Here is a 24,634-nt window from a genome sequence, read left to right as displayed (position 1 = left end):
TGCCTCTGACATATCATGTGATTCTGGGCAAGTCATTTAACTTGTCAATGTGCCAAACAACTAAGGCTAAATTGCACACATGAATGAATGAATGAATGAACGAATACGTCTGTGAGAAGAAATTTTCAACATGAATGAAATAATAGATGATAACAGCTTTCTTCTCCCTCTCACTAACCCCTCCTCAGTCCACCCACCCCAAAAACTACATAAAAAAACAAAAATGTTTATCCCAAGATGTTGGCTACAATCTTGATACAAAAAGAAGAAAAATTTTACTCCTGGGATAATGTTTCATGGTAGCAGGAGGGGAAAAATAATTAAAATAAATGTAATTCAAGTAGAAGTGCCAAGTTTACTAATCTACTCTTACAAAAAAGCCAGAAGGTATAAAACGAAAATAATCCAAGTTCATTTGCTATAAAGGAAAATCTTGATCACTGTCAGTTCTTGATTATAGAATTAAAGTACTCTCAAGATGTTTTTATAACAACATAGGAAGAAGCAGCCTAGTTTATACTGCTAATTTGCAGGTGAATGCTGTCAAAGAAAGAAATGACAAGAAAGGGACTGGTACCTCCAAAAGCAAGAAAAGGATTTTCATGAATATAAATTGTGAGCTTGTTTCTTAGGCTATCATTTAATGCTTTAAACAGCTTTTATTTGAAAACAGCCCATTCTAAACTCAACATAGCCAATGTATACTTAAGTTACTTAATACCTCAAAACTAAAGCTGAAAAAAAACAACATTTTGGGGGGTGAGGGTGGGAATAGAGGTGGTACAGGATTTTCCTTCCAGTGAAAACATTTCTTCGAGCACTCCTTACTGGCTGTGTTTGCATTGCAAACACTGGCCCCACACTGGTGCATGAGTAATGGGGGAGCTGAAATCCAAAACTGACCAGTCTTTTCATGCCTTAACGGAACAGAAAGTCACAAATCTTATAACAGGGCTCCAGAGAAATCAATTTGTCTCAACTTGATTTTCAGCCTTTTAAACAAAGGTAAAGAATAACTCTGTGAACAAACATTGGACAATGTAAGTTGAAGATTTGAATCTGAGGGTCTTAAGCGCATTTATTCTAAGAAAAATTAACACTGATTTCTAGGTTTTTTTAGGAGAAAAACAGTTTTCTTGAAAAGTATTTATGTCTATGAATAACATGTTATTGTGCATAGTTGCAAAGGCCAGAACAAATAAATTTAAAGCAAATATTTAAAAAAATTTTTTCAAACGTGAAAAAGATCATTTGAAAAATAAATTTGAAAAATAAATCTTAAATATCAAACTTACTTATCCTGCTTATTTTGTTTGTTTGTTTTTCTGAGGCAATTGGGATTAAGTGACTTGCCCAGGATCACACAAATAGGAAGTGTTAAGTGTCTGAGGCCAGATTTGAAACATCCTTTTGAAAAGCAAAGCTCATATTTAGGACTTAAGATGGACTATTCAAAGAGTGACAGTAATCTTACAATAAACAAATAATTATCTGCATTTGGATTTTTTTTTTTTAAAGAGAGTCCTCTTTCCTCAGCAATTTGTAAACCTTCCAAGTCTTCTTATTGATTAAATATCAGCTGAAATGCCAGTTCCTCAAGAGATCTCTAGAGTTAATTCTTGTCTTTCTGTATTTATTTTATATATATCCTGTGTAATTTATCTAGCACACATTACTTATTTTTATATTTATATCAAAAGCAGCTAGCACAGTGCTTGTGGGTGCCCACTAGGAGCTTTTTAGGGCAGTTAGGGGTCACAGTGGATAGAGTATAGGGCCTGGAGTCTGGAAGATTCACTTTAGCAAGTTAAAATCTGGCCTTAAGCACTTACTAGCAGTGTGAGCCTAGGCAAGTCATTTAACTTTGTTTGCTCAGTTTCCTCATCTGTAAATGAGCTGCAGAGGGACACAGCAATCCACTCTTGCATCTTTCCAAGTAAACCCAAAATGGGATCACAGCAGTTAGTCACAAGCCAAACAACTCAATGACAAAATAGCTGCTTAGTGACAGATTTTATTCTTCATGTTTTCTTATAAATTATTCTAATGAGAGCCATCCAACATGCTAGATGCATTACCTTATTTTCTAATGGCAAGGGAGAGGGGGCACTGTATAATACAGTAGGAAAACAACTATCAAGGGGGTAAACAGGGAAAGTAGTTCCAATAAACATGTAAATTTGAACAGAAGAATACTGTGCCAGATGAAATTAGATAAGCTAATTTTCTAATTTATGTGTATAGATCTCAGGAAATTGACGTGCACCTCCATACTACTAGAAGAAAATTGGTGGATCACAATCTCAAAGTTGATGGATGAGATGCCCAATGATTAATTAAAAAAAAAAAATTAGTTTTCATCACAATGGATATTTTAGAAAAACTATTGCCAATTAGCAAATAATGAGTTTAAAAATGTGCTTATTGTTCACTAATTTAAATTGTGCTAGGTTCTTCATTTGAGATTTTCTTGACAAAGATATTAGAGTGGTTGCTATTTTTTTCTCCAGTTTTTACAAATGAGGGTCCCGAGGAAAATAAGATTAAGTGAACTGACCAGAATCATACAGCTAGTAAATATCGCAGATCAGATTGGAACTAACACTATCCACTGCTATATAGCTACTATTTAGAAACGGTTACATAGTTTATCTAAAACTTGTACACAATTTCCTTTCTTACAAAGGAAATGAGATATTTACTTTTTATACTAAGTTTTGTATTGTACATTTGAAGACCTGAGATTTCTGTATTCTAAATAATGGATGTGAGCAAATGCCACATAATCTTTACTGTGTACAGTATGAATTTGCTTTGTTTCATAAATTGTCCTCCATGTCCTTCACATCTGAATAATCAAAGCAAATCTCTTCTTAAGTGACAAAATTTATTTTCTTTGTGTATGGAATGACACTGCGCTCTCAGGTAAAGAAGCCTACATGTACCTCAGGAGAGAACCTATCTCCAACAGGACGTGAAATGAGCTGGTATACGGTGTCCCACCAGTGGTCTCTCACTTTCTGCTTTACAACAGAAAATCTAGTAATGATCTCTCCTGTTTCCAGAAACTCTATCACTAGTGCCTGCTCCTTAGGTACCTAGAGAATCTTAAGAACCAGAACGAGAAAGGCATCTTACATGCCCAGGTAGCCTGTGACTGGGGAAAAGGAGTCAAATCTGTATCAGGCTCACTTAAAAGCACAGCAAAAGATGCCTTTGATGGATGAACAAAGGGGAGAGGAATAGAAATGAGGCAGAAAGGAAGGTCAGGCTTAAGAAAAAATACTCCTCATCTACTTGTACTTTGGGAAAACAAAAAGGAGGAAGTGGATGTGTTGTTGTGAAAGCAGAGGTAGCATTAAGATAAAAATTACAGAAGCTGATAGATACAAAATTGATTTAGGTTGCAGTATTAGGAAAAGCATAAGGCTATGCATAGGCTATTTTTATTAAGCTTTGGGGTACATCCAATGTAATTGGGTATAGAAACTTTAATTTGAAACTAGAGAAGCCCTACATTTAATCACATTAAAAAAATATATTTGCTCTCCTATGATGGAATAAATTACTTAAATGCTTTGTGGTCCTCAAAGTGCTATGTGGATATTAGCTCTTCCTTTTACTATTATTATTATCATCAGTACCACCACTCAAAAGTTAGCATGCAAAATTAGTAATGTGAACTGAATTTCCAATTACATTCACTCAACAAGGCTGATTCTTTCTTTTTGGGTATACAGGTGCACCTCAAAGAGCAACTCATTCACTTGTGTGCCCCCCCCTTCTCCCTCTTCCTCCCACCCAGGTTAGAAGGTCACAGCTTACCTGGGCAGGTGGCACTTGAGGAAGCGGCTGTAGCGGCACCTGTGGCATCTGCACGGGCTGCAGCTGACTGGCAGCAGCTACCTGGGAAGGTGGGGTCGGGTACTGAGACAAGTGATGAGGTGCTGGCTGGTGTGGGCACACAGGCTGACTGGCAAGAACTTGCTGTATTGGAGCTGGCTGAGCCAGGGGTGGAGGCTGCAAAAAATCCAACATCATTCATCATTCAACTGTCACACAAATGCACCCTGTTGACCATATTTTTTAAAAAGAAAATTTACCTTACCTATTATACAAGACATATGTAATATACCATATATACATATCTTATATATTATAGTGTATTATATATTCATATATAATGTAATTATTATTATTTTTATAGAAATATTTCACTCTGTGAAGCAACACCCTTCCCAATGACAGCAATTTCTAGTTCTCTGACGGCTATGAAGTTGGTGCTCTCTGCTTCCATGTTCATATGCCAGCCATAAGGGCAAGTGGTAGCTTCTTGAAACTCTTTGCTCCCCCTGACTAGTGTGCAAAGTGTTCTACGCACAGTAGTCACTTAAGAAATATCTGTTAAGTCAATGTCATTATTTGGATAGTCCAGTTGAGGATATGATCAAGCCAATAATCTTTCCTCTTCCTTCTACAACTTCACGGGCACACTCAGAATCACTACAGAGCTTTCTTGTTCTATGTAACTAATAGGATATCACAAATAAACAGTTCTTCCTAAGGCATCTAAGTACCTTCCAGGGATAGGAAAGTAGTCTTTAATAGCAGGCATTTAATAAATGCTTGATTGAGGGATTGACAATTTAGAGCACCATGTTTAGATATTTTTGCTTAAGTGAGAAGCAGCTTTTATTTACTGAGAAGTGGTATGAAAGACCCTGATGGTTTGGGAGGCAGAAGAACAGGTTATCTGTACTGTCTCTTTCACAAACTTAATGTCAACTTAGATATGTCTCAAGTTCACCAAGTTTCCATTTCCTCATGTCTAAAAATGAGAATGCAGAATCACTGCATCTCTTGAATCTCTTCTAGGTTTTAAAAAAATTCTTGCAAACTATAAACCTATAAATCAGCTCCCTATGTGAAGCTCTCAAGCCAAACTCCAGCTTTTCTTAAATTCTCAGCGACTTCCATGGGGTCTGCATTAATAAGACATCTTCCTAAGTCCCAGGATAGTCTCCTGAGTGGAATGGCCAATGTTTCAAATAATTTTCAATTCCACTTAAAGTACGTTACATACTTAATGTGTACACAGCATAATATGAGACATTGGATATGCAAAGATAAATAAGACACAGGTTTTGTTCTCAGAGATTACAATCTAATTGGTGGGAATAGGGGCCAAATTTTAAAAAAAATTTATATAAGGAAGTACGTGATCTTTGCAAAGTATTATGAAAAATATGAGGGGAAAAAATACTTAAAATACTTATAATTGGGAAGAGGAGCAAAGACTAAACAATGTCACCACAGTGAGAGCTGAGAGAAAGAGCTGGATATTATTGAAAGTAAAACTCAAAAAAGGCTGGACTCTCCAAACATTCTCTCCCAAACAACTTTAAAATAAGGCCTCAAATCAAATTTTGGAGTGGCAGGCAACAATATCAAGGTAAAATATTTTTCTGGCCTAAGAAAACTTAAAAAGCCAGCAGAAGTCTATAACATTGGAGTGGAGGTCTAATGAAAGTCTCTTTGGAACATACACATGCTGCAGAAATGGTTAGACAGAGACGGGTAGAACACCTAGTTAGAAAGAGACCACAGGTCACTCTTTGCTAGCACTGGGTACAACTGGTGCCAAATGGCAACTCTTTAGCCCATATACATTTAATTCTGGGTCACATTTTTAGGGAAAAAGTGACAATGATTGGTCAAAAAGTAGCAGAGGTCCTGGCCACAGTACTAAGGCAAAGAAGAAGGCCAAGACTTGTGGCTGTAGGTGATCAGGAACCCTTCCTGAATAAGGCAAGAGTGTAGACTCAGAGAATAAAAGGATCATACCATTTTGGAAGTACCCCAAACCTGCAAACTCTCAGAACTAACTCTGAAAACAAAAATTGCAAAAAAAAAAAAACCTGAAGCGTGGGACAATGCCTCTACTCCCCAAAGTGAGCAGAGTCCAATTTTAACATAAAGTTCCAAGTCTAGACATAAGGTGAAAAAATAAGCAAATAACAAAAATAACAACAAAAAAACCAAAACCAAAAACTTGACCACAAAAACCTACTATGGTTGCAGAATATAGGCCAATATGTAAACTCAAAAGAAGAAAAACGTGAAAATAGCTGCCAAAAAAAGCAGAACATGTCATTTGAAAAAGGAACAAAAATTTATTGAAGAAAAGAACTCTTTAAAAAGTAAAACTGGCCAAGTGGGAAAAGAGATACAAAATCTCAATAAAGAAAATAATTTCTTAAAAATTAAAAGTGGAGGGGCAGCTAGGTGGTACAGTGGATAGAGCACCAGCTTGGAAGTCAGGAAGACCTGAGTTCAAATCTAGCCTCAGATACTTAATACTTCCTAACTGTGTGACTCTGGGCAAGTCACTTAACCCCAATTACCTAAGCAAAAAAAAAAAAATTAGAATTGGACAAGTAAAAACTAATGACTCCATTAAACAAGAAAATAAAATAAAAATAATGAAAAAATAGAAGAAAATTTCAGAGCTTTCAAGTCAGAGAAAATACTTAAAGCAGTGAGAAACACACAATTTTTAAAAACCTACCCAGTGAAATAATGTGATACTTCAGAGACAAAAGATGGATATTTAATAGGAGAAATTCCAAAAATTCCTGATGAAAAGACAAAGATTAATAGAAATTTTGATAAGAAGATTCAAGAGAAAGATGAAAAGGTAAACATGAAAGAGGGATTCGATAAAATTAAGCTGCTTTACATTAGTATATGGGAAGATGATGCTTATAACCCTAAGAACTCTGTCATTACTAGGGCAGGAATTTAGAATTGGTATAGAGGATATGTATGTGAGTTGATTAAGAGGGAATGATCTCTAAAAAAAATTGAAGAGATGAGAATAAGGGAGAGGTAAAATGGGAAAAATTTTCTCATATAAAAGAGGCACACAAAGAAGAGCTTTTAATATGAAGAAGAAAATGGGAATAGGTTAGGGACAGAGGAGGGAAGTATGATTTTTAAGAGACTAAAATAGAACTAATCTATTTTGCAGCTAACTGGATATACAGGTGCTAAAAGGGATGATTTAATGGAGTTATGTGCCTGGAATATTGGATTAGTGGTGCCACAAATCACTAGTAGCTGGGGCAGACAGATTAAGTTTGAATGGAAGGAATGAGCTTAGTTTCTGGAAATGTTTAGTTTGAAGTGCTGGTAGGACAATCAAGTGGGACATATCTAATAGGCAGATGGAAGAAGACAGGCCCATAACTCTGAGAAGAGGCTGAGGGTGAAGATATAGCATTAGAAATCACTTGCATAAAGGTTACTATTAAAGTCAAATGAAGGAGATGGAAGAGAAGAGAGGAATAGAAATGAAAAGGGATTAGCATAAGATGCTGGGAAATACACATGTTTAAGGGACAGAGAGATTAAAGGAGGAACAAAAATGAGATGAGTTACAGAGAGGTAAGAGGATAGTGTCATGGAAGCTAAGGTGGGGGAAGTATCACAGAAGATCATGTATTCAACAATTTCTAATGCCATAAAGTCCGAGTCAATGGGAAAATCTGGGGGGAAAGTATCATTGGATTGGGTGATATGGAGACCATCAGAGATTTAGGAGGAAACTCTTGGAATAGAATCATAGACACTGAGTACAGATTTCCAGGGGAAAAAGAAAGAGTGGACAATGAAGAAATAAATGACAAGAAAGGTAGATGATTCTTTCTAATAGTTTGACAGCACAGAGGAGATTGAAAGATGATATAACAGTTTGCAGAGGCTGGAAAGGTAAATTGAATTTTCTTTTCTTTTTATGATACAGGAGATCTGAGCAAATTTGCAGTCTAAGGGTTAAAGACCCAACAAAGAGGGGAAAATAGAAGATGCAAGAGAGGAAGGAGATAAAGTAACTTAAGTTCAAGGATTGATAGAGATGGAATAGAAGGCACAGGGAAAGACTTACATTTAGTAAGGAAGTAGTTTCACCAGAGAATGATTGAGGGGGAAGGGGTAAGAAGAAGAGTTAAATCATAGCAAAATAGAGTGGAAATAAGGAATGCTTAAGAGGATGATCATGTGGAACACAAGCCTCAAATGATACAAGCATAGATTTTTAGTGGGCCCATTAAATGAAGGTTCCATGAGTTACTACGCTTTCTTTGTATTTCCTGAACCTATCTAGTATTGGACATATAGTAAGACACTATTAAATATTTGTTGACTTGAATAAATGCTTACTGATGCAGTAGGAATGCCTTGATGACCTGCTCCAGCAACCTCCAATGGCTCCAAAGTAGGAATATAAGAAGCAAATGGTAGTTAAGATTAAGAGGGTAAAAATAGTGAAAAGTCAAGCTGATCCTAAAAGCTGATCAAGGTTGGGAAGGCAGGAAAGTCAGGCCAGAATAGTGAGAGAAGCAAGTGCTAGGGAATGAGTCATAATGAAGGTGATGAATAGTTGTAGAAAGGTTTATGATGAGAATACTATTCAGAAAAAGGATTATGGTGTTTGAATGATGGTGATTTCTAAGGTATAACTATCCTGGTGGTAAATTAAAGTAGGGGGGATGGATGAATCATCGGCAACGAGAACTTCAAGAAACTAGGAAATGGGCATATGAGAGAGGCAAAGGGAAGTGGGATTTGGAGGATACAGGTTCAAATCTCAATTCAAGTACTTTAATAGCTGTGTGACTTGAGGCAGATTAATTCAATTCGCTGACCTTCTGTTTTCCATCTAGAAAATAAAGGGATAGAAATGGCTGAGCTCTAACACTGCTTCCTGCTCTAAAGCCATGATTAGTGTTAGAAGATTCATTTTCCTCTTCAGTTGTCATATATGAAAGCTGCAGACCTGGGTTCTCTGTAGGTAGTCTGTTTCTGAGTCAGGCATTCCCTTGCATAAGCCAAACTCAGAAGAATATCAGAGGAGCACAGCACGGCTCAGCACATGAGGACATGACTTGGCCAGTCATTTTTCAAATCTGAACTTTGGGCTCTGAGTATTCTGAGAAGATAGCTTTTTATTTTTTGCTTGTTTTTTTTTAAAAGGTTTTTCTTTTTTAAAGGAGTATGGAGAGAAGAGAAGAACAGATACAGAGTCTTGACTATGTTGTAAGAAATTAAACTTCAGGACAGGATAGATGATACTCAGTGAGGCAAATAGTTAAATAACAGCTGTGTCGATGGAGGAGAAATAGTAAGGTAATAAAAGAACTGAGTGCTCACAAGGAGCAAATTCCAGAACAGGACAAACCATATTTTCTCACAACAGTGCTTTTGTGATGCTTCAACAGAAGGCCTGGGAGGCCATTTCAGATGTCTGCAGTTGGAAAGTGTCCCAGTTTAATTCAAAAAACCGTAACCTTTCCAACAGAAGGAAGAGAACCATAGTGACCTGTGTACAAAAGCCCAAGGTCCTTGCTCACAAACAAGGCTATGCAAAGATTGTTTTTTTCAAACTGCCTCCAAATTCTCCACATGGTTAAAGTATGCAAGCATTAAGTATGTTTGTAAATGGTTTTGCAAAGAAATGTCAGCTTTTATCACTATTTCTGCTGCAGAAATGATTCTCCTTAAAATGCATATCTGATCATGTTATTTCCCTACTCCAGAGGCTCCCTGTTGCTTCTGGAATCAAATACTCCTCTTTTCAGTTTTTAAGTCCTTTGAAACTGGATTTAACCTAGCTTTCCAGTCTTGTTGTATTGTACTCCACATCTAGCAGTCAAAAAAAAAAAAAAAAAAAAAAAAAGCTGTTTCCACTTTAAATTTATGTTACATAATCTCAGCTGAGTCCTCACAGTACCAAGGCAATCCTTTTATATCTCCCCAATTAACTTACTATCCCATTAACCACAGCAGTTCTTCCAAACCTTTTCATTCCTTTTAAAAAACTCCCATGATTCTCCCTCCTTTCCTTCACTTTCGGCTGAGAAAGTTAACTCATGTTTTTATTAGATGGGTGAATAGTGCAGCCAACAAAGTGCTGGGGTTGAAATCAAGATGCCTCAAGTTCAAATCTGACTCCAAGACACTTAATATCTATGTGAACCTTGGCAAATCTCCTGGCTTTTATATATCTCAGTTTCCTCAACAGTAGAATGGGGATAATGATAGCTACCTCTAAGGGTTGTTGCTAGGATCAAATAAGACAATATTTGTAAAATGATTTTTATAGTGCCTAGCACATAATAACTGCTTAATAAATGTCTGTTTCCCTGCAAACCTGGAATTAATTGAGGCCATCTGCCAAGAGTTTCTTCTTCTCTTTCCCAAATCTCACATCGTCCAGATAGCTTCTGTCACTGTTGATGTCTTCACCTAACTTACATGAAGAGGTCTGTTCTTGCAACAGCCATCTCCTTCACATGCACAAGTGATCCTACCCCATTCCAACCCCTTCAGCAGACTGGACCCTCGATAATCAGCACTAAATTACTTCTATGCTTACTTCTCGACTACCTGAAAACACAACTTAGTGGTACCACATCTCAAAAAAACCCCTCACTTATTTATCTTTCCTTCCTTTAGTGATTAAGTTCTTTGAGAAGGTGATCTGCAAGTTGTGCTTTCTTCTCATTCTTATTAACTTTTTAAAGTCTGAATTCTGGCCTTGTCATTCAGCTGAAAATACTTTCTCCAAAATTCAAGAAATAATTGCTTTATCTAATCCTTTTTTCCAATCTTTGTCCTTCTTTCACTTTTTTATATCCACTGACTCCATCAATTATCCTATTTCCTGATACTGTCTTTCTAGATTTTTATGATGATGCTGCCTTCTGGTCTTCCCCCTACTATATCACTGCTCCCTTTAGGTCTCCTTTCCTGGATCTTCATTCACCTCACACTTGCTAATAATGGTAGCTATCTCTCCTACAGCTCTATCTTCTCTTCTTCTCTACTCTTTCATTTGGCTCCCATGGATTCAATTATCTCTGTGCTAAAAAATCTTAGCATACTATTGATCCAGTCCTAACCTCTTTTTCCTAACTTACAAATTCATTTTCTAACTGGAAGTCCCAGAGAAATCTTAAATGCAATCTATGTTTGACTTCTAAAACCCTTTCCTTTTCTCAAATTCCCAGTTATCATCAAGTGTACCATTACCTTTTCAGTCATCCATACTTGCAAATTTGATGTCATTCTCAATTCTACAAGTTCTTACTCCTTTCCCCAATATTTAAGTTGTTGCCAAGATTGATGAATTCTTCCTTTTTAACATCTCATAAATATTTCCTTTTCTCTAAAGGCACATACCTTGGTATAGGTTCTCATTAATTCATACCTGCATGACTGCAATAGTCTCTTGGCTTGTCTTATCTCCCTCAAATCTTGACTTCTTCCAGTTCACACTTTACTCAGCTGTCAAATTATTCTTAAACAAAATACAGATCTGATTATGTTACCCACTCAATAAATTCTAATGTTTCTCTATCACCACTAGGATGAAACATAAAATGTCCTTTTTCTTAGAAAATATATAAATCGAGAAAAATCTATCATGAGTAAAGCTCAGCAATGAAAGGACTATCACAACAGAAAGTGTGTGCCATTAGAAAAGAAAACTGACTAAACTGTTCACATTCTGCCCTAGCAAACCCACTTCTGAGCACATATCCTAAGGAGGTCAACAAGAGAAATAAAAGGCCAATAGATACTGACTGAAATACAGGAAAACTTTTCATGAACAAACAACTAAAAACCAAGTGGAATATTCATCATCTGAGGAATGGCTAAGCAAAATGCAATACATAATGAGATATAATCATGCAGGTCTCTTTCACCTATAAAAACTGTGATCACCTCTTCCACAAATGCTTTCTTCATCCCCCAAGGTCTTAGTGACCTGGACTAGTAAAATTAGTTTGTGCTTATAATATGCTTTATTTTTACTTCAAGCTTCTAACAGAATGTTTCATTTTTGTCTCTAGAATTTAGCATATGTGCTTGGTATATAGTACATACTAAATAAATGCTTACTGAATGAATGAATAAGAAATTCAAAGAAATAAGGGAAGATTTTACAAATTCATGAAGACTGAAATATTCAATCAATAAGCATTTATTGAGGACTTATTCAAATGCTAATGGAGAGACAATTTGCAAAACTAACAACCAACAAAAACACCAACATCTTGAGCCTGCCTGACAGTAATAGAAACATTACAAAGAAAAGGGGTTTTGCAGGGAGGATAATGAGGTCCGTTTTGGACAGAATTTGAGATGCCTTATAAGCTATTCAGTTCAAAATATCTAAGAGAGAGCTAAGGATACAAAACTGGAGTTTGGAAGAGAGGTTAAGGATGGATAAATAAATCTGGGAATCACTTTTGATAGAGGTAATAACTGAATCCATGTGAATTGAAGAGATCACTCATAAAAATAATATAGAGGGAGAGATGAAAGTCTAGGACAGAATAGTGGAGAAAATAAACAGAAACAGTATGAACAAAATGTACCTCGAACTACAACAACAGCAAAGAAAAGAGCTCTAAAAGAAAAAAAGCACCACTATAGAAAATGGCAATTAGTCCTGCTCCTGGAAAAATAATTTAAAAAATTTTACTCCTCTCAGTAGACAAACTAATTTAAGGGCAGAACATTAGATATAAAAATGGAAGCAGTTATCAGTTATTTTAGCTTAACTTTATTTTCAATTCAATTTTGGAGAGGGAGATGCCATATCAAGAAATTTTTGGAAGGCAGAAACAAAAGGCATTAATATAAGCTCTTTTACCCTTCTTCCCATCCAAGACTGGATTAGGGAGATAAAGAAATTTCATAGACTTGGGGCAGCTAGATGGCACAGTGGATAGAATGTTGGCCCTGAAGTCAGGAGGACCTGATTTCAAATCCATCTCAGACACTTAATATTTCCTAGCTGTGTGACCCATGGCAAGTTACTTAACCCCAATTGCTTCAGCAAAAAAAAAAAAAAAAAAAAAAAAAGGAAAAAGAAAAGAAAAGAAATTTCATGGACTTACTGGCTGAGTAGGTAACATAGATGGTGCTGGCCCCATATGCCCTGAAGCAACTGTTGTTGGCTGCACTGAGAAAGTCATTGCTGGTTCTGGGTAATGTTGCTGTGGTCTTGGAGGGAGTACAGTGGATGAAACAGGGCCCACAGTAAGTCCAGGCTGAGGAGAAAGTACAACCCATACAATTTTACTTTAGGACAACTTACAGATTTAGTAGACTTTGCTGTAAATCCGGCTAACTATTCAAATATATCCAGAATGGAAGACAGGAAAAAGAAAATTACAAGAAAGAGAATAATACTAGGAATTCACTGGGGTTATCAAAGTCTACTTCCAAAAAAAAGAAAAGAAAAACATAAAAAGTCCTTTCCCAAGGAAGACTATTTGTTTCTTTAGTATTCTTAGTACCAAGTACAGTGATATATATAAGATACATTAAAATTTGGTTAAATTGACCATACAAACCAATGATATCACCTTGTATCTTATGTTGATAAATAACATTTCTATATCCTTACTCCTAACTTTTAAACAAAGCTAGTATTATGCATAAAGAGTCACACAGGACATAACAGATTGGCTGAAAAATTTTAATATGATATTATTTTCACGAATGGATACATCTCACTGCCAGAAAATTCCACTCTTCACAGAAAGGAGGTTATAACAAATAATATATAAATATAATATATATAAATAATAAATATAAATAAATATAAATAAGGGACAGCTTCTTAAAACTGCAGATGAGGTCTTATAACTGAATTGTGGGCATATAATTATGGTTTATTATAAGTAAATGTTTGATTTGTATACTTATTTCATATGCCCATATCCCAGGGTCACATAAAAATTTCTTAGCATAAAGAGTTTGTGAGTGGAAGAAAAGTTAAGGTTAGTTCTGAAATAAGACACACACATACATACATACATATACATACATACACACTATCAGAAAGATCCTGACCAGTAAGAATGTAATCTTTCCATGACACTTGTAAAATTATTTCATCTAGTTTAGAGAAAATGTCTTTCTGGATTTTGCAGATATGGTAGAAGACTTTCTTTTCATTTATATCTCAGATTTATTCCCTATCTTCCCTTCCCAGCAGCAATAAGTTATTAACAGCAGAGCCACTGAGTTAACAAAAGAAAAAGCATGACCAAAAAAAAAAAAAAAAAAAAAAAAAAGGAAGAAAGAAGTGACCATGTGTCCACTAAAGGAACTTGAATTTTCATCAAAGACTTAGTGAGTTAATGGTGGTTGAGTGGAATTATAAGGCATGTTGAGACCATCTGCTGCATCCTGGGGGAGTTTCCAAAAATGACACAAAACACGAGTGAGTGTGTAAATTTAAACCCAATTTTAATGAAAATAGATAAATGTAAATAATAGCTGGTTGGCCTATGTTTTAGTGGCAAGATTAAAATATGTAAACACAAATTTAAAAAATAAATGTCTAAGCTACTTAATATAAATGACGAGTGAAGAAGAATGAGAAGTTGGGGGGCAGGAGGGAAAATAAGCTAACTCTCAGTGACATATGTATGAATAATTCACTTTGAGGATTATCCTATGACAAATTTTTAATCCCAAGTTGATATTCCCCCTGATACTTGGTCTCTGGCCAAATCTGGTGAAGTCAGATGGCACATACTGTGAAACTTCAACCTAATTAGTCAAAGTCAGACTAAGTTGCCTAATGGGTTCCAAAGCCAAGCAGAAGTGATTTTTGGCTTATTCAATAGTATTTGTCCTCCCTGCAGTTAGAGAAAAAAACTAATTGATTAAAATGATAATTTAGGATGCTCATCATATGAATAGGTTATTGGGTTGCAGGAGATATAGGGGATTCCTAAAATATACTGAGGTTTTGGACCAATGTTCTGAGTGTCTCAAGAGAATCTGGAAGCTCAAATAATCAAGTCAAGAGACAAAATTTTATTATAACTGTAACACCAATTAAAGCAGGCTAAATTCCAAGAAAGGAAGACAGCCAAGAACAAGGAGAAAACAGATAAATTTATAGGGAAAGCCATTAAGAGGGAGAATTGGGGAGTACAGAACAAAGAACAGAGAAGAATAAATGATATCATGGGATTGCAGTTCACATGACTGGTAGGTAATGGGGACTAACAACAACCCCATTTCTTCTTTTATGAAACTGAAAAGTACTCTTTTTTCTGTTTTCTGTTTGAGCTTATGAGATAGCAGTCTAGATAGTGTATAGAACAGCTAATTTTGGAAAGCTTAGTAGAATAAGGATGTCAGTTCCAATTCCCTTTATTTCACAGACACATTCTTCAAGATTGTGCTACATCACTCCCAATAGTTATATTCCTAAAGTGAACAGCATTCCCAAAGTTGCATGGTGTAGGGGTTTCTTAAAAAGCATTGGGAAGGCGGGGAGGGCAGCTAGTTGGTGCAGTGGATAGAACAACAGCCCTGAAGTCAGGGAGGGCCTTAATCCTCCTCAGATACCTAACACTTCCTGGCTGTGTGACCCTGGGCAAATCACTTTACTCCAACTGCCTCAGCCAAAAAAAAAAAAAAAAAAAAAAATTGGGTCTCTACTACTATTGGGATTTCTACTACATCATTTTAACAGATAGCCTGGGCATTTTTACAACAAAATTCTTAATTCTTTATAAACATGACCAATGACGACTAAGACTAAGAACTTACCGGTGTAGGCTGCTGGTAGGGCCCCAGAGATGGGTGGCTCTGTGTCCCAACCTGACCATCACTGACAGGTGGGCTATAGACACGCTGAATAGTGGGAGGGATGGCATCGGGCAGGGAGGAGTAAATCACACTCTGCTGGCTACTCTGGGAGTCGGAGTATACAGTGGAGCCTTGGCCACTGTCAAATGTGCTGTCCGCTGGAGGCAAGAAACAAAATTTCAAGGTTTAGAATAAACATTTTTTAAGTACTTTAGTCCCATTAATGCCCAGAATAAAGAATGTTGGACATGTTCAGGGAAATGATTTGCATTAAAAACCCACTTGCCCATTAAAGTGCACTTCTAAGAATTTGTTCAAGCTTTGCAAATAACATCAAATTTCAAAAGAGGTTGATCTACTCTATAGGCCAAAAGGTAATTAAAACCACCAACTTGATTACTACAACATTCATCAAACTGAGAAAGCATCACATTGTAGGAAGGGTCCTATTTCCTAAATCCCATGTATCTCTGTCTCTGTCTGTCTTTGTCTCTCTCTCTTTCTTTCTGCGTATATACACATACACACACACACACACACACACACACACACACACACACACACACACACACACACACATATATATATAGTTTGCCCACATGGAATATAAACTCCTTGAGGGAAAGGACTGTTCATAAATGTTATCTCCATCATAGTCTAACAAAGAATAGGCACTCAATAATTAACTTTTTAATAATTTATGATTTCAAGTATTTACATGAAGTATTTCAAGCATTCAACTTAACAATTTCAAACCTTTTAAAGAGTTAATGGGGGCAGCCGGGTGGCGCAGTGGATAGAGCACGTGCCCTGAAGTCAGGAGGACCCGAGTTCAAATTTGGTCTCAGACACTTACTAGCTATGTGACCCTGGGCAAGTCACTTAACCTCATTGCCTCAGCAAAAAAACAAAGAATTAATGGTATGCCAAAGATTATTCTAAATGCTGGGAAACTAACAAGGTGGCTGCCTACCAGAAAACAACATTCTTTGAGGAAGAGAACACATATGTACAGAGCATCAATCAACTACTCTGATACAGGGTATCAGAGAAACAAGGACAAAAATGAAAGATCCCCTTTTCTCCACTAGGGAGAAAATACCAAGTACCTAGACATATATCTAATATACAACATGAATACAAGGAAAGGCAGGACCTCAGACCATCTATTCACCATTACTTCTCTGACTCTGCTAAGTGTCTGGGTACCATGACTTAGCTGCCTGGTCATTATGCTTCAGAAATCACTCGTGGTCTTTTCACTCTGGAATGAACCCTTCTTCAAATGGCAAATTCTTTCCAAAATCCCTATTTTGAGGGGGAGGGGTCCTCAGGCCAGCAGTTTTTAATTTCTCCCCTCACTCTGATTCTCCAGACTTTGTCTCTGGATCCATTCCCACCCCCACTCCCTACTTTTCAGCTCCTTTCTGGAAAATGTGCTTATTAGAATGTCATCTTCTTATGTGCAGTAACTTTCTTTTGAGTTTGTATTTGTATCCCCAAGGCTTAATTAAGTGGCTGGTACATAATAAGTACTTAATAAATGCTCATTGAGTGATTGACAAGATAGTTTTAGGAGGGATTATACTACTGAGTAGAAGATTGACTCAGTCAAACTGAGATCTATTAAAGACTTTATCTTCAAAAGGTCAAAGTCTCCCACTGCATTTGGGTACCACTTCCAGTCATCCTGATCTGTATTTTGCCATTGGACCCAGGTGGCTCTGTTTGAGAAAGTGTGACAACTTTGCATGGCCCTCTAATTCATTTGCATGTTACAGTACCACTTCCCTGATGTCATTATTTTTTTTTAGAACAAAAGACAAGCAACAATGAGTGAGTGGGAGGATCAGGAAAATATTTTATATAGTCGTATTTCAAATGCAATTTTTTCCCCCCTGAGGCTGGGGTTAAGTGACTTGCCCAGGGTCACACAGCCAGGAAGTGTTAAGTGTCTGAGACCAGATTTGAACTTGGGTCCTTCTGAACTCAGGGCTGGTGCTCTATCCACTGCACCACCTAGCTGCCCCCTCAAATGCAATTTAATGGAAATCAGAGAATCCAAAAAGCAGGTCAGGAAGATATATAATCCACGTATGAAGGACAGCCAGGTGTTGTGTATTATGTTGAAAAATTAGGCAACAGTATAGTTGGATTAAAATGTTTAGAGAGAAAGAGAATACATTGGGGAATGTAAACACATTATTTTATCCTAGAGATAATAAGGGGTTACTGGAGTTTATTGAGTAGGGGATTAATATGATCAGTCTTATAACAGCACTCCCAAGACTGGCAGAATTCACAGCAGAGCAGTAGAATCACTTGAATAGGTCTTGTTTACATTTGGTATACAGGAAAAATGATGCCACAGAGTAATATCTCAGTATTCTGGTTACTATCCCATTGCCAATCCAATGTGTATGTCTGGATCTTGCATATGAGCCTAGTTTTTTACAAAACAACCATATAATCCATAACTTTGTTGCTGTTCATCAGGCAGAGATTTGGTTCGAATTCAATTTCGGAAACTGCAGAAGCTTGGCAATTGGTCCATCATAACATCTTTGTCAAATGTAAGTCAGGATTATAATGATTTTACTGAATATTAAAGCTTGAGAAGGGGCCTTTTCAGATTCACTGAAGCTTATTAAATATCTCCATACAATTAACAAGCTTGTTTCACTAAAACCATTGTGCTTTCATTGGAAAATTCAAAGATGGTGCCCATGGAAATTGTTCATTCTACAGCTTTTATTGCAATAAAGATGAAAAATGACAGCTGGTTCTCAATCCTGTCTTTTTTGTTCCCATATCCCAAAGGAAACTCTCAATGTCAGCAACAGCCTAACTGCTAGCCTCAGGATTTCCATGTATCAAATAGCAACCTTCTTTGCCGAACTCAATAAGCAAACTGCTGCTAGTACAGCAGTGGGGAAAGCCAATTTTGCCAATACTCTTGCAGAAAGCAAAAAGAAAAAGAAAAGGCACGTCATGAGTGGCGGTGGTAAATAGTTATGACCTAATTCAATTTCTTCCTCTTCTCTTTTGTAATCAAATAAAAATAAATGCATTCAAATGTTTAATTTAAATTTAACAAACTCAAACCCTGAATTGTGAAGAAGCATTTATCACTGGTTTAGTGGATGGTGCGTTTGATAAGTCAGAAGACTTATGATTAAATCCTACCTGTGACACTGAGCAACTGTGTGACCCTGTAACCTCTCTTCATTGGTACAATAGAGACAATAATACCTTTAGTACCCATCAAACATAGCAAGTTAAAACACTTTGCAAACATTAAAACACCTTAATGTTTGCAAAGTGGTTAGCACAGAGCAAGGTACACAGTAAGCTTTTGATAACTCCTTCCTTCTTCTACTCCCTTTTTTCTTCTCTCCTGCTTTCCCCTCTGTAATTATTACTATCCTGTGTACATACTGTCATCCACACTAATTAAGTAAACAGTAAGATTTACAAATTGCAATTCTAAGAGCCTAAAGTAAGATTTGATCTTTAAGTCTCAATAAGAAACCAAGTGACAAGTAAACAGAACTAATTCTTCATATTACTTCTTCAGATTTTTGGATTTCCTCTGAATTTACTCAACAGCACATAAGTAGAAACATAAGTAAACTCAAAACTAATGGCAAAATGTGTAGAAGTAACATCATTGAAATAAACTTTTTACAGAACTTCAAGTGCACATAAGATATTAAATTATTTTACTAAGGGAGGAACCTAGGTGTTTGTTTAAAGGATTCTATCAGTTCAAAGATATGCCATCCCTCAATAGACTGATAATTCTTATTCCTTCCCTGCTTTTCCCTTCCCCAATTCATGGTGCTCTCGCCTCCAACTGTTACCCAAATGATTTTTTTTTTGGTCAATGATAATGTCACTATGTTTCTCAAAATCCTGGAGCTCCCCTATTTCCTCTAGAGCCAAATCTGTTTGACATACAAGGTGCTTCACAATCTCCCTGAAACTTACATGGGTAAACTATAAAACTGGAAAAGTGTTTCCATGCTCCCAGCCTAGAAAATATTCCCTTCCTTCTCTCTGCTTCTGAATTTCTGCTTCTTTTCAAGCTTAGTTTCTATTCATGAAGTTTTCCTGATCTTCCCCCACCCATTAGTGTTACTGCTCCATTCCCGACTACCTTGTATCCATTTTGCATGCACTTGTAAATTTACATATTGTCTCTTCCAATAGAATGACAGCTTCATGAAGGAAGGGACTGGTTCACTTTTATCTTTGAGTCTCCATTGTTCAGTACAATGAGGAAGTTTAAATAATAATTTAAAGAAAGACGCATTGTGAGATGTGAGGTCTAGATGCCTCTCATGGCCAATGCTTTCTCCAGTTTAATTTAAGTCCAAGATCCAACATTTATATATCTTTCAGGTTTGCAGTGTACTTCAAAACAATTTATCCTAGGGATTAGATAGCATAGACACTGCTACAGATGAAGAAGCTGAGACCTAGAATTTAATGGACTTTCCCAACATAACCAAGTACCAGAAATATGAGTCAATCTCAGGTCTTTCCTGATTCCAAGACCAGTATTCTTTTTACTATATCACATTACCTAGTACTTAGTACTAAGAACATTATCATGACCTTACGAAAAAAAGCACATGGCTTATATTGTCTTTAATCTTCTAATAATAAGAAGCTACAAATCCCCATTTCACAGTATTTCAGTTTCCTATATACAATATGAAAACTATTTTTCTGATTTAAAAAAAAATCCCCCCTCCCTTTACAAATAATAATAATAATAATAATAATAATAATAATTAAACAAAGCTTTTAAATAGGTATATTGGTCTCAGAGAACATATTTGACCCCAAGCATAAATCCATGTAAAGCATGTAAATCCATGAAATTACAAGTCATACTGGAATAGGGTTCTGCTATATTACAATTATATTTTCCTTGCAAAGGGAAAAAAAAAAAAAAAAAAGGCAGACTTACATGCCACTGATGTGGCGCTTGTAGGAAGTTTCGGCTGAAAGAGATGCTGGTCAGCTTCAGGCTCCTCAGGTTCCAGTGGAGTCTGCTGGCCCACATGAGAATGGTATGTGACCTGAACCTGGAGTTGTGCCTGTGGCAACTTGGATTTCTCGAGGCTTTCTGAATCTCGGCGCTCTTCAGACTGCACAATAGGCCAGATCCTCTCTCTCCTCCACTGAATTAATGCCACTCTATCCCGAATTGACTTTGCCACTATCTTGACATCACTTTCATGAAAAAATCCAGACTCAATCTGGAAGAAAAAGTACACTGAAGGTAAGTCTGTCTACTGCATGCACAGCAGAGAAAAGCAGTCTCCTTAAAACAAACAATAACCCCCCCAAAATGAATGTGAACACTTAAGGGTATCTACCCCGAAACATGACAGAATGAAGGCATAGATGATGTAGGATTCACTGACTCCATAACTTATTTACCTTTTCTAGAAGACAGTTAAAGTCGTGAGCAATAAAAGAAACATACAAGAACACAACTCCTAGAGGCATAAAATGGGGCACATTTAAGGGTAATGATCCATATGCCTTTCCCCACAAAACCCCCCTCAAGGGGACTTGGACACTGGATAACAGAGGATCCTGGTTCCACCAGTAACGCCTCTGAGAGGCTTAGGGCAGTTACTTTAAAGTCTCGTGTGTTTAGTTTCCTTAAATTTCAAGTAGACGGGTTAAACACTGATGTCCTCTTGAGATCCCTTCTGCCGCTAGTCTATGATCACGTCTATGATTCCCCATCAAATACCATTCTGAGGTCTCATCCTAATATACTGCTGTATTCTTAGAGGTTATGCCAATAGAACACCAGTGGGTCCTTCCAAATAGGCAGGAAGCTAGTAGGAGCTGATGTCTATCTGTGCTTAAGAACCAGTCAAAGGAAGTTTGGAGGACCTTATCACCAGACTGGTTTCTGAGAGCTGAATTTATCAACTTGAAATCTACTAGACTGATGAAAAGAACTATCACTGCTTTTTAAAGAGCCCATAAGGTAGACGAGGGCCTTTCAATATAGATCTTATGGGAGCCTTCTGCACCAACGTAAGGAAGAGTCTTCCTCATTTTATAGATTGGGTAATTGAAATTGCCAGGCCATACAGCTAAGAAATGTTTGCAGCAAGATCTGAATCTAAGCCTTGGGTGCCAAATCTAGCCTTCATTTTCCTTCTCTTTGCTGCCTTTCAAGATGTAGAAGGATTGTGATCTTCATCAGTGAAAGAAGTATCTGTTATCACTCCCCTCAAAGCACAGCTCCTTGAAGCGTGATAAATTACTGATATAAATCCAAATTCAGTTCATTAGTAACACATCATAATAGCTTTAAAAAAAATAGGAGTAATATAAATTGAATCTTTCAAAAATTAAATTTAAAAATATTACCAAATTAAATATTTGTAAAGTATTTAGCTCAGCGTCTGGCACTTAACAGGTGTTTAACGAATCTTTGCTCCTTTCCTTTCTCCCCCTGCCCCAAGCAAAAAGAAGAATCTTCCACTTGGAAGGTAAAGAACAAAGTCATATTGAATTGCTGACAAGGATATATGAGTAAATAGCAATATGTAGATGTTTTAAAATGAGTTTCTATTTCTATTTATTTCTAATCCCAATGACTTGAAGACATTGGCAGACACTCTTAATAAACCTTGAAAAATCATGGCCCACAAGAGAGCTCTCAGAAGACTAGAACTGGGAAATTTTCCAAATTTTTGAAAAGGAAAAAAAAGAATATATCTAGAGTGATACAAATTAGTATTTTGATAACGATTTTGGATAATCTTTTAAAATAATTCTAGAAAGGAGAATCAAAGAATATTTGACACATATTTAGAAAAGATTCTGATGATTTCATTAGGAGATAGTACACATATTCACTAAGAAAATCACTACAAACTAACTGAATTGACTTTTTGGAGGATTACAGGGTTGAGAGATGCGACAAAGGGAATGAATTGTTAAAATGATGAAAAAGTCCAATTTCAAAATGATTTTTATCAGGGATGAACTTAAGTCATTTCACTGGGGTTAAAAAAATAAATTACAAAACAAAAGAGGAATACATATCAGAATTTCAGGTGACAAAGAATTGGTAATAATTTAGTGAACTACAAAGTCAACTTCAGCCAATAGGAAAACTAACAAGATGTCTGATTCTTTGAATATGACAGAGCTGAGATCAAAAATAACAATCATTTCCATAGCATTCTTACTATTTTCAAAGTGCTATAGATAGATAGATAGATATATAGATAGATAGACAGACAGACAGATAGATGGTTACTAAGTATCAGAGGAAGGGTTTGAACCTACATTTTCTACTTTTTGTTTCTGTATTTCCAATGATTGATTGATTCTATTGAATCTAAAAACCTGTCTACTACTCTAAGTTGTCTTTGTGATAGAAAGTTGTCGCTGTGCTCTTTGCTGATTATTATTACTATTATTATAAATATTATCATTTGAAAAGGAATTGTGATAAATGGAAGCCTCCAGTAGGGCACGAAGGCAGGACAGAGAGAGATCTGGAAACCATTTCACTGGAAAACCAGACATAGGAGGGAAGGGGAGTTTTCTCCAAATCTCCGTGCTATAATGAAGTTCAAAACTAGAACTGATGATGAGAAGACTTGAGAAGAGAGACTTGAGCTCAAAATGAGATAGCCACTAAATAATAAGGCTATACATCTGATGATGCTATCTGGCCTCTTTTACAAAGCTATTATTTTATCTTATTTGATTCTCTATGGATAGGAAAACTATGCATAGTTTTCCTATATATAGTATTCTATACTATATAGATACTATATAGTATCCAAAGACAGCCAGGTGACTCAATGAACAGAAGACACAATCTGGAGTGAGGAAGACCAAATTTCAGAAACTTATTAGCCCTGCTTCACTGGGCAATTTACTTTACTGTTGCTTGCCTCAGTTTCCTCATTTGTAAAATGGGGATAATCTATCTCCCAGGGTTGTTGTAAAGGTCAAATGAAATATCAAGTGCCATGTTTTGAAGACTTTAAGCTAAACATAATAACAATATTTTAGTGTTTATTATATATATAAGGCACTGTACTAAGCCTTTTCAAATTATTACTTCATTTGAATGGACTAGATGATCTCAGAGGCCCCTTCTAACTTAAGATTCTATGACTACAAGACCTTAACTACCACAGTCCCAACAGCAAGCTTAGCATCCCAAATGAAGTTGTTTCTAAGATACACCAACATAAAAGAAATTACTCATCTCTGAATGCCTGACATTAGCCAGCAAGAAAGCAGCAGGCAAAGAAAATGAATTTGAATTGGCTTCAACTTGTTTGCCCATTCATTTCTGTCCATGGTAATTTCACCCAGTAGGGATATCCCACAGAGGCTTAAGGTTTTTCTAGCATGACTAATGATGTTTAAAGACGATTGTTAAAGACTTTTAACAATGGAATCCCACATTTTACATTGCTTTGTTCCATGTCAAATCTATAGCCAATTGCCCCATATTTTCTGTACGACGTCTCTCTGCCTGTTTCCTTGGATTTACCACCTGGGGTTGTTCCTTTCAAAGAGTATTTTTTACCTAGGACCAAATAGCACTAGATTTAACTGATGCTACTAGAACACCACAGGGAATTTCACTGGGAGCTTTGGGAGATCTTGCCATGTAGTGTGCAATATGGTAAATGACTCTTTACTCAAACAGAGGAAATGAAAAAAGAAGGGTAGGGAAGTAGAAAGAACATTAAGCTTTTGGAATTAGAAAACCCTGGTTGGCCAAGCCACTTACTGAATATGTAATCATGGAAGGTGCGCTACCATTGATTATGGGTTACTATTTTTTCATCTGTGAAATGAGGGTAATAATACTTATACTACCTACCCCATAAGATTGTAGGAAAGAATAAATCTCGTGAACAAAAAAACAAAA

General features: G+C 36.4%; 1 protein-coding gene across 15 annotated transcripts in view; it reads right to left on the bottom strand.

Moving 5' to 3' along the window:
* WNK2 (WNK lysine deficient protein kinase 2) overlaps positions 1-24,634 on the bottom strand; it is a 363,168-nt gene that overhangs the window by 61,007 nt on the left and 277,527 nt on the right. For all 15 annotated transcript variants that reach the window (XM_074283635.1, XM_074283637.1, XM_074283636.1 and 12 more), the window contains 4 exons: positions 20,666-20,957; positions 15,649-15,845; positions 12,969-13,121; positions 3,826-4,020 (listed from right to left, as the gene is read on the bottom strand). In XM_074283635.1, the coding sequence (XP_074139736.1) occupies positions 3,826-4,020; positions 12,969-13,121; positions 15,649-15,845; positions 20,666-20,957 (837 nt within the window). The remainder of the gene's footprint in view (positions 1-3,825; positions 4,021-12,968; positions 13,122-15,648; positions 15,846-20,665; positions 20,958-24,634) is intronic.

This window comes from Sminthopsis crassicaudata, chromosome 1 (assembly GCF_048593235.1).
Source record: "Sminthopsis crassicaudata isolate SCR6 chromosome 1, ASM4859323v1, whole genome shotgun sequence".
Lineage (NCBI taxonomy): Eukaryota > Metazoa > Chordata > Mammalia > Dasyuromorphia > Dasyuridae > Sminthopsis > Sminthopsis crassicaudata.
Note: the sequence above shows the minus strand (reverse complement) of the source record. Positions and strands in the feature narration are given on the sequence as shown.